The 14,781-nt window shown below is 39.5% G+C and overlaps 1 protein-coding gene across 1 annotated transcript in view; it reads left to right on the forward strand.

The window, feature by feature from the left end:
* Positions 1-14,781, forward strand: part of LOC142322689 (guanylate cyclase 32E) — an 857,649-nt gene that overhangs the window by 597,614 nt on the left and 245,254 nt on the right. The window contains exon 3 of the mRNA XM_075361768.1: positions 4,487-4,853. Within this exon, the coding sequence (XP_075217883.1) occupies positions 4,491-4,853 (363 nt within the window). The 5' untranslated portion in view covers positions 4,487-4,490. The remainder of the gene's footprint in view (positions 1-4,486; positions 4,854-14,781) is intronic.

Genomic DNA, 14,781 nt, shown 5'->3' on the forward strand with positions numbered 1-14,781 from the left:
TCTTGTAATATCAACATTAGTATGATAGATGAGACAAGTATAAAGTCTTTTACTGCAAATACCTTTACTGTTCACAAATAAAACTACCCTAACAGTTTATGAATGAAATTTAACACACTATCTCTTTCACTTATAGTCTAATAGTAACTCACCGAACCTTTTCTTGTTTTTATGTACTGGAATTACTTGTAACGTCACCGTAATTGCGCCGAACTTAGTTTCATTAGAAATTCGCTTCTTTGATGATCACCTCGCAGAATACTATCGCTGACTGACATCTCGCAGAACTCTCCTCGTAGTCTCACAACATAACGGCTCGCTTAGACTCATTTCACAGAACTGATCTCGCCGATTGACATCAAATACTCTCGTTTCAAACTCGCATAATAACTCCTCTATCGTAGCACTCTCACAAACTCACATCATAACGTCTCGCTTCGACTGATTCGTAGAACTAACATCTCGCAAACTCTCATTGCAGATTGACTCGCAGACTGACATCATAACTTCTCGCTTAGACTAATTTCAACTGTCTTCCCTGGAGTATTTATATTCCTACCTTCTTTACCTGCAGGACCAGATCCAACTCGAAGCGTGAGAATGATCGTACCCCCTCACACGTTCCCATGAAATTCCTACTCTGGTCCGGTAACTCTTCTCACGGAACAAACATCTGTTTAGATGTGTCAGTGGGCAGTATTACAAATGACGATTATTACACGGACCTTAACTAAAAGGATTTCTTTTAACCCCTTTCTGGATTTCTCTCATTATTATATTATGTATTACTTTGTTCTTAATTGGCAGGAATCCGTTAATCAGGTCCGATATACCGGTCTTTATACAGTACATTAATAGGAAAGTACAAAAAGCAGTTGTCCTTTTTTTTCAAACGTTTTTTCAACTTCTATTTCTCACGTTAAATTTACGCAAAATAAGTTGTTTTTTTTTTTCAGTTGAACTTTTTAAATTAATACACTACATAGTCATGCTCTTCACTACTTTCAATTTTTAACCAGATTTATAAATTGCTACTAAATTTTGAATATTGTTTTTACTTTCGTGGTTGTATAATTAATACTGAACATCTACATAAAGGAAAGAATGCTAAACAAATCAAATTTTGCTAGTCGGAATTTTTCATATCTAGGTGTTTCATGAACCCTCCTAACTTGAAAACACAAGTTTAGTACAGAAAAATTCGGAAGGATGTGCGCAAGCACGCGCATATGTGTGTGTGTGTGTGTGTGTGTGTGTGTTTGTGCGTACATAAATGTGTATGCTGGCCTGCGCCTTTTTGTGTGATATCTCCAGATTGAATGAACCAATTTTGATGAAATTTGGCGCCCTGCTTTCTGTATACGGTGCATTGATACCATTTAATTTTGGTTACAATTGCTCAAGGGGGCAGGGAGAAAACGGACTTTGTGAATTCCGTACCTCAAAATTTTACTCAAAAAGTAAATATTTGCATATAATTTAATGCTGTGTAATTTACTGTGTTCAGTGTAACAGCTATCGTATTTGTTATTTGTAGTAATGAGACTTACTGCAGCGTGTGCGATTGTTTAGTGCAGTAACGTGTACCGGATGACTAATCTGTTAGTCCTTACCAGTATTTTTAATACTTTATCGTTAATCGTGCTTTAATCAACAGTGATATAATTTTAAATAGCTGCCATGTAATTAAATTGTAAAGCTTCCATTCAGTCGGCGCCAAATGAAAACATCAGATATTAAATTAATCATGATTACATCATTTACTGTTATTTACTTATTTACTTTTATTAGGCTAGTAACGCTGTTATTTATCTATTTATTAATAAATATCTCCATTTATTTATTAATATTAAGGCTATTTATTAATGAGAGAGTTTTATAATTTGTACGCGTAATTTTTGAGGAACTCCTTTGAAACGCCACTTGGTTTGTTTATAGTAGAATAGCACTAAAGTGAACCGAATATAGCTATAATAGATACATTCTTATGGTGATTAAAACCTATTAAAACCATCTTTCTTATGGTGGTTTTATTAATAGAAATTTTTTTTTTTTTTTTCATTTCTGGACTGAAATCCACATTCTTGTACTAACTGAATGATGTCATTATATTAGTATGCCAATTTAATTATGTATTTTGTCATTTTCATTCATTTTTTTATTAGTTCTTATTATATTCAGATTGGAAAACCCCGATTTTTATTAAATTTTGTACGATGACTTCTAAATATAGGTCACTGATGTTATTTAATTTTGATTACTAATTGGTCAGTGGAGTAGGACTAGTGATCAACGGTCAGCATACATTCTGTATTCAAAATTTTACTGAGAGTAGAATAATTTTTTTTATATACTTGTTTACTTGCATACTTACATACTTTAATCTTCCTCCTCGAGGGCAAAACCCTCACTATCCTTAGGAAATACTTATGCAACTTTCTCTGGCTTTATTTTCTGTTAATACAGGGTGATTCAAAGAAACGGGAATTTTTGAAAGTTGTTGTGGACGATTGGTACCACTTGATAAGTGGCGCCAGCCTCTCTAACCTAACCTGCCATTTAGTTGTCATGGATCCTTGGAGTGGTGCGCAACGTGCATTTGCTATCAAACCGTTTTACAAAAATTATGACAGTGTGGAGGGAGCGCGTAGAGAATTTCGCCGTCATTTTAATCTGGGACGGCACGACCGTGTTCCATCAGCACATGAAATTAAAACATGGATATCTAATTTTGAGGAAACTGGTTCGGCAATGAAAAAGAAACCTCCAGGCCGTGGGCGAACCGTCCGTACACCACAGAATGTTCAAGCTTTACAAGATGCTGTCACACGAAGTCCATATCGGTCAATCCGTCGTCTCTCAGCATCTTTACAACTGCATAGATCAAGTGTTCGATGAATGTTGGTGAAGGACTTGCAATACCATCCATACAAGTAGCAGATCGTCCAGGAACTGAAACCGAACGATGCAGTTGTGCGAGCACAATTCTGTAATGTAATGCTTCAGAAGATAAACGATAACGAAGAGTTTGTTCACGAACTGTGGATGTCAGACGAAGCGCATTTCCACATCAGTGGATTTGTTAACAAGCAAAATTTCAGATACTGGGCACAAGAAAATCCTACGCAGCTACACCAGCGTCCGTTACACAGCCAGAAAATGACCGTGTGGTGTGCTATGTCATCTTACGGTGTTATAGGCCCTTATTTTTTTGAGGATGGCAACGGTCTTGCGATTACAGTGACGCCGGCTCGTTACGTAGCCATGCTTGAAACCTTTGTTGTGGCATAACAAAAGAGATTTCCACCAATTCTTGCCTGGTTTCAACAAGTCGGAGCAACGTCACATACTGGACGAATATCGATAGAAGCTGTACGCCGATTGTTTGGACAACGTTTCATTTCACGAAATGGTGACATTAGATGGCCTCCCAGATCGCCTGATCTCTCAGCTTGCGATTACTTTTTGTGGGGTCACCTTAAAAGCAAAGTGTTCCACAGTAGACCTGCTACAACGGAAGAACTGAAGGCAAAGATCCGAGAAGCAATTGCGGAAATTCCAGTTGAGATGTTACGTCAAACCATGAACAATTTAACGAAGAGACTTCGTGAGTGTTTACATAGAAGAGGAGGTCACCTGCAAGATGTCATCTTTAAAAAATAAATTAAAATGTATGTATCCTAAAATGGCAACATTTGTACAATTACATGAAATAAAATTCATTTCCTAAAAAAAATTTTCGTTAACGTTATTTAATTTTTTAAATTTCCCGTTTCTTTGAATCACTCTGTATTAAAATAAAGGATAATTTGTTTTCCTACAATTTAAACGTTTTTTCTTGTTTTATCGTTTCTTTTTTAATTCGTTTTTTCTTTCCTTCTGTATTAAAAGGTGTGTATTTGTTAGAGGTCATATCAGGGTAGAGTACACTCTTAATTAAAATTTAGTATTTGTAATGAAACACTGTACAATATAGAACATTTTTTGTAGGAGAAACAAATAAAATACGTAAAAAGTAATCTGTTTAATTAAATTAATAGCCCCAGTATTTATTTTTAGCAAAATAAACTCTGTGCAATTGAAACTTAATAATTTTTTCTCGGAATACAGAATCAATCGTACCGTCACTTTAAAAACATAAAATATTCTCTTTATCATAGATTGGAGAAATAATATCTGTGAAACAAAATTAGTAGTAGATTTTATTTATGTGTAATATTAAATTAGTCGCTATTAATTTTCAAAAAAAAGAAAATTAATATAAAATTGATTCGTGTATAACTCAAATTAAATTACGGTGAAAATATCCGGAAATCGTTAATTTTAATAATTTCTGATTAGATGGAATACTCTCCCTATCTACCTAAAACGATAAGACTTTATGATCCATCCAGCATAATATTAATTTGTTTCCTCCTAAATAATGGTTTATTATTTATTTTAGTTGTATATTTTTGTAAGTTATTTCATTTTTTTCTGTTGACAGGGTGATGCGCACAACATTGCTGGTTGTGACTTGTATGTACGTGGTGGTTGCTGAAGCTGAAGAATTTGTATTAGGTTATTTAACTGGTTCGCAACGTTTAGAAGATGATAAAGAATATGCTAGGCCTGGTTTAACAATATCTGGTGCAATATCACTCGCTGTTGAAGAATTAAATTCAGGTTTTTTAGCAGAACACGGTCATAAATTAAGTTTTATTGTGGCTGAAACTTACGGTGAAGAAGTAACAAGTATACGACAAACCGCTTTGCTTTGGACGCAAAACATATCTGCTTATATTGGACCGCAAGAGACTTGTGTTCATGAAGGACGTATGGCAACTGCTTTTAATCTTCCTATGATTTCATATGTAAGTAATTTATTCTTAAATTCTCTTTTATAATTAAAAATAGATTTAAACATAAAGATGAAGAACAACCAGTGTAAAAACAGATAAAAAATCTATAATATTTTAATGAATACGATTATAGTAACAAACTTTGAAATCTAAATTCATCAAAACTATTTTGGTAAAATATTAATGTTTATTATGTGGTAAAATACTTATATTTAAACACATTATTATCTAAGAGTGAAAAGAGGCAATTACTGGTGCCAATTTTTGATTCGGCATCCGAGGTAGTCAGCAGTGGCGACTGCGGGTTCTTAAGACAACGTTATTGTTTCAGCATCAGACGGCCGAGTTCAGGTAACTGGTTTAACCGGCTTCAAACTTAGAACTATTCTAAAAAGAACAGAGTGAAATACAATTTCAACATCATCTTCTTTTACTCAGAATGTCTTCCGTTCGACGAAATAACTCTATTTTGACCATGCTGTCACGCTTCTTATACAAGATCAGACTACGCTGTTGGGAGACTCCTAATTGGCTGGGTCGGCGCATGGTCAGAATAACGGTTATTAGGAATGGTTTCCACGACTCAATTCCGGCATACGATTAGTCAAGTATCTCAGTCGGTTGGTTCGTCCAGTTTTTTAAGGATAAGTTAAGTGATATTGACACTCTTGACTTGAATCTTCAAAATTTCTATTTCATTAAAAAACAGTCTTAAAAGAGTGATTACAACTCTCATTATTAGGTATGATTCCGAATAACGGACCGCTTTAGGACCGAGGCTATATGGCCCTATTAAACGGCTGGTCTTATTAAGCAATATTAACGAAAACTTTGATGTACAAAAACACAGTATATAGTAATAATTAGATATGATTTAACGTTTTATTATTCACAATTTTATTTCTAATTCATTATTAAAGTTACATAAGGAACATTATTTAACTATAAAATTATTAAATTTTTTTTATAGTCTTACATCAGTAATAAAAAAAATATTGATAAACAAAATGGAGATTCAAGTCAAAATAATGAATCCCTTTTATGGTGACCCTGACTCCCGTAGGAGAAAATACCCACCCTGTCACGATCTCGGTCGCCACACACCCCCCCTACCGTTCCCAGCCATGATGGGTTTTATTAGAGGTCGTATTTTAGACCTCTTACTTTAATAATACATCGCAGTCATCAGACTGCAATGTGCAAAAGGCCATTATTAATGCAATTATTTTGCATAATTTGCTATTATGCAAAAGGCCAAACTGATGTTTGACCTTTTTCAGGATGCTACCGATGCAAATACCTCAGCAGACACTTCCATCAGTGTATTTACACAACCTACTGTGTGCCTTCGAATGGCCTCTTCCAACCAGGACTACGTACCATAACTTACAACCCTCAACTACCAAATTAAACGATTCGCGGGATCGCGATCCCCACGCCTTCATGTAACACCGAAAGTTTCACACAAAAACTCTTCCTATATCTAACTGCAATTAAACTACGCTCTCAGATGGTTACTTGATTGACCAAATCTTTTAAACACCAACAAAATAAGTGTGGTCAATAAAATATAAAAATATGTAATTTAATTACTTCTACTTGGTTAAACCTCTTCTTCCTATCTTCACGTATTTAGGCAATTGCTTGTTATGCCATCCAAACTGAACTGATCCATCTCCTCTTCGGCCAACCTTGACTTGTCACACCCACCGGTTGCTATTCTTAAAATTTTCTGAAAAGTCTAGACACGTTTTTACGATGTACATGACTTAACCATTGTCTTTGATACTCCTCAACCGTGCTACTCAGATTATACCCGTCGAGTTTCCTTCGTGTCTCTGAGTTTTGCTTCCTGTCCGTGCGAGTATAATTCGCCATTGGCCGCAGGATTTTACCTTGACTTAAGAGCATTAGTTAATGTCCACGTCTCACTTTCGAAAAGGCAGTTCGGCACTGACACAACTCTATAAAACTTAAGAAGAGTATCCTCTTTAACCTTATTCTTTATGGTTGCCTTTATAAGACTATTTAATCTATTAAAATTTTCAATTTTATCATCAATATCCACTCCCTCTTATATGATACTTTACATCCCAAAATTGGTTTTATCTGGTGAAATACTCTAATTAAATTTTCGAGTCACCTTAAATGATTCAATGAGTGCTTTTTTAACCTCTTCCTCATCAGGAACAATAACTTTAAAAAAATTTTTTTTTTGCAATTGTACCAGGTGGAAACCGGACTCCTCGACTACTGGGCGCCGTACATCATACCAGCGCCCACACCAGAACACCACGTGTTCCAGGGAGTCGACGACTGCACAATACCTACATAGGGGGAAAACTCTTTTCCCAATCCTATGTAGGTAAACGGCAAAGCATCCGTGGCCACTCAGAAACTGGGTGAGTTCGTACGACAGGTTTCCGGACTTCCTCCCTAACTAGGTCTTGATGTCTGGGATGAGGGATCTCGTCCATCCTCCTGTCTGCGTCGTCTGCCACCTCTCTTTCCACTGCCCGATAAGCCAATCGCGACGAGCGACACTTGGCAAAGCACCCCGTTGTCTCATCACCCTCTCCTCCGCCATGAGACTCAAGGGCGGCACCCAGGCGATGACAAACACGGCGTCACTGGAAACCGTCCTATAGGCACGTGCGATCCGCAAAGCTTGCACTCGCTTCTAGCCGCCCAGGAACTCCTTGGCCCGCCTAGTACTATGAGCCCTAGCCCAAAACGGTACCCCGTACAGGCAGACCGACTATACCACCGAAGCAAGAAGTCTCCTTCTTCCGGTGGATGGGCCACCCCGATTCAGCACCAGCTTGGCTAGGGCATCAGCCGTTCCCCTAGCCTTGTTTAATGCTTCTCGACCATGCTCCTAAAACGACCTTCGGTAGTCAAGCCACACTCCAAGGTATTTTTTCTTACGTGAGGTCAGAACTTCGGTCTCACCGGCACGTAACGTGATGGGGTCAAGTTTAGGTTTCCCGGGCATGACCACCGCCTCCGTCTTCCGCGAGAAGCAGTATATGCCTGAAAACGTTCCTGACCTACTGCCTCCAACATACTTTTGTTTTCCTTCATAAATATTTTCGAATCTCTCTGCAGACTTTTAATCACCTTTGTTAAATGGATGATCCCGTCTCTTCAAAATAACAAAGATCAAGGGTCAACCCATTTTGTCAAACGCTAAATACATTATCCAAACACGATCTATAAACCCTGAAATCCGTGTGCTCGTCTAGTAACATAATATTCACTGTGACTCCCAACTTGGCTGTTATTATTTTCGACTACAATTTGTAGGCAACATTCAATAAGCTTATTCCTCGATAATTCTCACAAATATTTCTATCTCCCTTCTTAAATATTGGACAGATTACAGTAATTATCCATTCATTTGGCATTCTTGACCCACACCAACACAAATTGAAAAATCTAAGTAAACATCCTTTAATCTTCTCTGAAGAGCACTTAAGCATTTCAGCTTTCATTTTATCACTTCCCGCAACTGTTCGATGTTTCAGCTTTCACAAAACACCCTGCAATTCTTTACATTCAATCCTATCAATCGAAAAACTCGTATTTGCTTCGTCTTTATCTTGGTTAAACTTCTTTAAAAAATTCGTTTACTCTGTTCTGTCGTCTCCCTTACATTACCTGCCGTTTTACAAATTTGGTGGAGACTCGCAGTCCCACCAAAAAAAAGTGAAGGAAGCCCTCTTCCTTCACTATTTTCTTGCATAAAATACCACTGAAGTCCGTCAGTGAATTCTTTGCATCTTGTGTATATACGCGTTTCGTCTACATCATCTCTTATTTCATCCATTTTTTTGCTAATCTGTTTTATTATTTCGTCATCCCCGGTTTCATTTCGTCTTAACATTCTATGTTTTCATTGTCTTTCGTGAACTCTTCAAAATGTTGAACCTATGCAGAAAAAGGTATTAGTATTATCATCGGCTTTGACTCTTAAACCACATTTGGTAAAGCGATTTCTTATTGTGGTACTTTTTACTTATTCCCAACTATCGGGTATAATTGAGTTACCTACAACAAATTGACAGGTGACAGGTGCACTGACATCTGTGGTAGACCCACACAACTCCCACCCAACTTGAAAGATTTATTTACTGTGCAGGCCAGTACGTCCAAAATTTCTCTCCAGTGATTAAGATGTTATCTCCCTCCCTATAGAATTTAAACAACAGTTAAACGACTCACATCATTAATAAAAATTGTGTTATTTTACGAGTAAAGTAATGAAACATACAAATCAGTGGGCCTTATTACCGGCGTTTTGGATCATTAAACCAACGTAATTTTACGTGTATTATACCAATACGAATCTGTTTTTACAAAACTGTCCCAATAAAACAGCTGCTTCGAATAACCGGTGATCCTCTTAACTGGAAATCTTTGTATAGAACTTATCATATCTGCACTCAGCCTCCTATTTCATTAAAAATTCATTAAATAATTGTTACAACTTCTTGAAAGTTGAAGCCAATCGATTTTCCATTATTAGAAATAATTATGTCAGAGTAGGACAACGAATACAGGGTTAGATTACCACGTGTAATACAGTCAGATCGAGGTCTAGCAATAATAGTTAAATTTCAGTTTTCTTTTCAATGATTTCTCTTTTCTAGTAACTCGACAATCATTTGTTGCCGAGTCACATTCTTATTAGTTAAGTATAGGATATATAGTCGAGTGAGGATACTCCGTCTGTTAAGACGTGCTTATTTGTGCTCCGCGTTTTATTGTGTTTTCGATTGGGTTTTTGGTGTTTTTATTGATTTGGACCTTTGGGAATCTAAGTGCTTTGGATAACGGACATACTTGTAAATTTTTAAGAGATTTGGACGCGGATTTACCTTGTTATTAAGAGTTTTTTATGTTTTTGGTTTAAGTGACTATAAGGCATCTTTTTTGCCTTATTTTGCGGACACTAAGTTATTTTCTAGTGATACAGTGTGTTATTTTGTGAATGAAGACATAAGAGAAGATATTTACATATATTTATCGTGAGTACTTTCTCTGTTACGAAGCTAATAACCAAATTTGAGGTTATATTATAGACAATTTTATTGAAATTTTTCTAAGTTAAACGAACTGGACAATACATGCATAATTCTAACTGGTAAACAACCACTTAGAAAATTTTCCATTCAAGCTTACTAATTCGTATGAATTTAGTCTAAGTCCTAGCGAGCGTTATATAGGGGAAATAGTTTTTCACATATCTTCTGATCCATAGATCCCAAAACTGAAATTCTTCGACCCAAATTTGTTTTACAAATTTTCCTACCCACTGACCCCCCCCAAAAAATTTTTTTTTTGGAAATTTTTGGACCTCATTTTTCAACATATACATTTTACCGACCCCCCCAACCCCCCCCCCAAATTTTGGGGTCCCCTATTTTGGCGTGTGGGTACTCGTTCGACGCGGAATTGTCCAAGGAGTATAACCGTGGACAATGAGACGTCGTGGGTCACTCCCAACAGAAAATATGACTGGACAAAGAGCTGGAACTTCCAAATCCGCGAATGTTAAAAAGGTGGCCGACTCAAAAGGCAAGAAGCGTTTCAGGCAGGGCTCCTCCGAGGAGGAAGAGTCCAATCCTAATAGTCTAGGTAGCATCATATACCAACTTGGTCTTGTGATGGTGGATCTAAAGCAGCACATGGGCCCTGGACTTACCAAATACATCGGCGAGCACGAGCTCGAACTTAAGAAAATTTATATGGGTCTGAAGGCCCTATCTGAGATGTCACCACCACTAAATGTGGTGACACAGGCTACTCAAACCGAGATGTTTTTAATGGAACAGGCAGACATTTTAGACACTGAACTTAACGATGAAGAACTAATCGAGAGACTCCCACAAAGATGGTCCTCACGTGCTATGGGGAAATTTAAGGCTGTTTCCCTCACAGATTGTCATGGGGATACTTGCCAGTTCGTGGATATCCCAAAATCTAGAAGAGCCACGAATGAACAAATCAAACCTGGTACGATAGCTCATGATGTCACTACCATGATCACAGACCAAGAAGAGAATGAAATACAAAAGAACAAATATACCATATTCTACGACTCGACTCTAGATGAAAAACAGACGGCCAGATACTTATTAAAGGCGATAAGGCGAGTGCTGGATAAGACAAAAGATGCTACATATGTTTTGCCTAGCGGACCCCATGGTAGTATTATTAAAAAGATTCTGATATACATGAACAGGTATAACGCCTCAATGGTCTCCCTAGTTGTCCCTGAGAGGCTCGATACAACCCGGATAAGATCCAGATCGACCTCCAGACGACGGGCCACTCCTCCTGTTGAGGGTAGCAAAATAGTCGTAGTGAAGGCACAAGGAAAATCCTTCGCTGACTTACTTAAAACTGTTAAAAACAAAGTAACTAAGGATGAGGCCGGGGAAGTATTGTCCTTTAGGAAAGGCAGAAATGATGAGCTGGAAGTCAGAATCAAGGGTGAAGATAATGCTGCACAGTTCACTACCACCCTTCGAGACAGAGCCGCCGAGTTACAAGTGGATTTGAGGACAAGAGGGGATCGGCGAGCAGTCGTTCATATAAAAGACCTGGATGCCGACACTACGGAAAGAGAGATTAACGATGCTATTGCTGCGGTAGCTGGCTCCTCTGAATCCTTCCGAGTTACATCTATCAGACATGCTTACGGTGACACCCGCAATGCCACTGTAATTACTAACTATAGAACTGCCACTAAACTGATCGCCAGCAGAATAAAAATAGGCTGGGTACACTGTCGTGCTTATATCCGCACAGAAAATGACAAGTGCCAGAGATGCTGGACATCTGGGCATAGGAGTATAGATTGCAAAGGTCCCGACAGGTCTGCCCTCTGTTTTAATTGCGGAGAGAAAGGGCACGTAATTAGGGACTGCAGAGAAGGCATGAAGTGCTTAGACTGTGGCAGCGAAACACACCGCACCGGAGGCATGAAGTGCGGCTCCAGAGGCGATGCCTAAGTTACTGATGGCAAACACCAACAGGAGTCGTCTCTCCCTTGACTTAGTGGGAGCGACGGCCATGGAAATCGATGTCGATTTATTGGTTATAACGGAGCCTAATAGAATTGAAGCGGCTCGCCACGTTTGGACCACCGACACTGCCGGGGATGTAGCAGTTAGGAGCTACAGTAATAGATGCCCGTGGCAACTGTATCATCGTGAGGAGGGTATCCTTGCCATCACTTTCGCTGAATTTGTTTTAGTTGCTGGCTATATTAGTCCTAATGTTCTTCTGGAGGACTTTGAGACATATATTGACAGAATTACGATTTTAATAATACAAGCACCCAAAAGGGTCATATTAATGGGTGACTTTAACTGTAAAGCCATTATAGCTGGTAGTCAATACACAAACAACAGAGGTCGGATTTTCGCGGATATGATGATGGCTACTGGCCTTATTTGTCTTAACGACGGCACATATACCTTCGAGGCAAGAGGACACAGAACGGTTCTCGATTTAACATTGGTTGATAGTAGATGGGACGCACACACTTTCCACTGGTGTGTGCTCGAATCGGACACAGGCAGCGACCATCGTGCCACCCTGTTGGTCATGGACAGCTCTCACGCTCTCGCCCATGCCTCTTCTAAACCACCACGATTAAACGGATGGCAAATTGATATGGTTGTCAATAGGACTGCTGCTAAACTGGCAAATAATAATGAGCTCACACCATTAGTCCTGCAGAATATAATTACAGAGGAAACGGCCAGGATCCACCAATCGGTTAACAGAAAGCATCCAGTTTACTGGTGGTCACCAGAAATTGCCCTGCAGCGCAACAGGTTACAGTACTGGAGAAGGAAGAAGTATAGATTACGAGCAGGAGGCGGCCCTCCATTTGAAGCCGCACTTAATGAATTTGCGGCGGCAAGGCGAGAGCTTAACTACATGATCAAGCGTGCAAAAAGGAACCGATGGAGGGAATTATGCTCTGAATTGGACTCCGATCCCTGGGGGCGGGCTTACCAAATAGTTATGAAGAGGTTCGGACGACGTCTGCCCGTCCTCACGTCGGAGAATGCAACTGCACAACTAACAGATTTGTTCCCGGTCAGAGATGCTTGCCGATTTGAATGGCCGGACTGTGAAAGATATAGATTCACGCAAGAAGAGGTCAAAGAAGCAATAGGCCGCCTTAGAGACATAAAAAGTCCGGGACCTGACGGCATTCAAGCCGCTATCCTCAAGGGACTAATGAGAAACGTTCCTTGGGAGATTACCGACATCGCCAATTTTGGTGTCTTGCACAAAGTTTTCCCTGACTGCTGGAAGGCTTCCCGAACCGTATTTTTACCTAAAAGAACCACAGATGCAAATTTGACAGCATACAGGCCCATTAGCTTAATTAATCACATGGGCAAGGTGGCGGAGAGGCTAATCGCCGACAAGTTATCCCAGGAATTAGAAGACAGGAATGGAATACATGATAACCAATATGGTTTCAGAAAGGGAAAGTCGGCAGTTCATGCCATTAATAAAATAGTATCCTGGGCACATGATACTAGAGCCGGGACCTGGCGAACCAGGAGAATTCCTCTGTTTATCACGCTAGACATTAAAAACGCTTTTGGCACAGTCAGGTGGGGTGCAGTATTGGAGGCGCTGCACAGAAAACAGGTCAGCCCATACCTCCAGAGACAAGTGGCAGACTATCTAACCGAAAGGTGGACTGTGGTTGAAACACTCGACGGAAATATCAGGCACCAGATATTGGGCGGTGTTCCTCAGGGGTCGGTTCTTGGCCCATTATTATGGATCATAGTGTTTGACAATATACTGAGACTACAAATGCCTGTAGGCGCCGAATTAGTGGCGTATGCTGACGATCTGGCCGTTCTTGTCGGGGCCAGAGCTGTAGATGACTTAGAATTTATTGCGAACATTGCCCTGGGTGCCATTCACGAGTGGCTGACAAGTGTCGGTCTGACCCTGTCCCTGGAAAAATGTGAGTATAACATATTAGCAGGCAGAAGAAACATACGCAACCTAGACCTCAAAATAGGCGGATATAATATACGGAGAGTACAACACACTAAATATCTAGGAGTAATTATCGACAAGTCGCTGACCTTCAGCTCCCACATAGCCAATAAATGTGGGCAATCTGAGGGGTTACTGAAATCTTTGCTGGGCCTTATGTCAAGAACAGCTGCGCCGAAAGCTTCCAAACGAAAGATTATTGCTTCTGCATTGACTTCCACCTTGTTATACGCCGCCCCGATTTGGCATAGAGCTATGAACATCAAAAAAAATGTCAGACGCATTCAGAGTGTGCACAGGAGGATGTTGATTGGGGTTATAAGCGCATACCGCACCATCTCATATGAGGCAGCGTGCGTGTTGGCATCGGTCCCACCTATAGAACTCTTGGTCCTTGAGCGATGGCTACGTTTTCACGGCATGGACAAGAGAGAGGCCAACGAAATTATATATGATAAGTGGCAGGAGAGATGGGATAGATGCGTGACTGCCTCTTGGACAAGAAGAATGGTTCCTGACATCCGTATATGGATTAAAAGAAAACATGGTGAAATGAGCTTTTATACCACACAGGCCATGACAGGACATGGAAACTTCGAACATTACCTACATCGATTCGGACGTCGAGACTCCTCAACATGCATGTATTGTGTTGAGGAGGACACAGTGGAACATACCTTATTCACATGCCCCAGATGGTTACCCTTGAGATGGCGCTACGGGATACAGGTTTTGACTGCTTTAGATATGCTATCGTTCCTGACTGCCAATAAGAACAACTGGCACAAATTTGAGTCTTTCGTGACCCAAGTAATAAGGATAAAGGATGATGAGGGAAGAAGGAGTGGATTTTAACATTAATAATGGGGTAATAAAATTCAAGACCGAGTCC

The sequence above is a fragment of the Lycorma delicatula genome, chromosome 4, assembly GCF_047948215.1.
Source record: "Lycorma delicatula isolate Av1 chromosome 4, ASM4794821v1, whole genome shotgun sequence".
Lineage (NCBI taxonomy): Eukaryota > Metazoa > Arthropoda > Insecta > Hemiptera > Fulgoridae > Lycorma > Lycorma delicatula.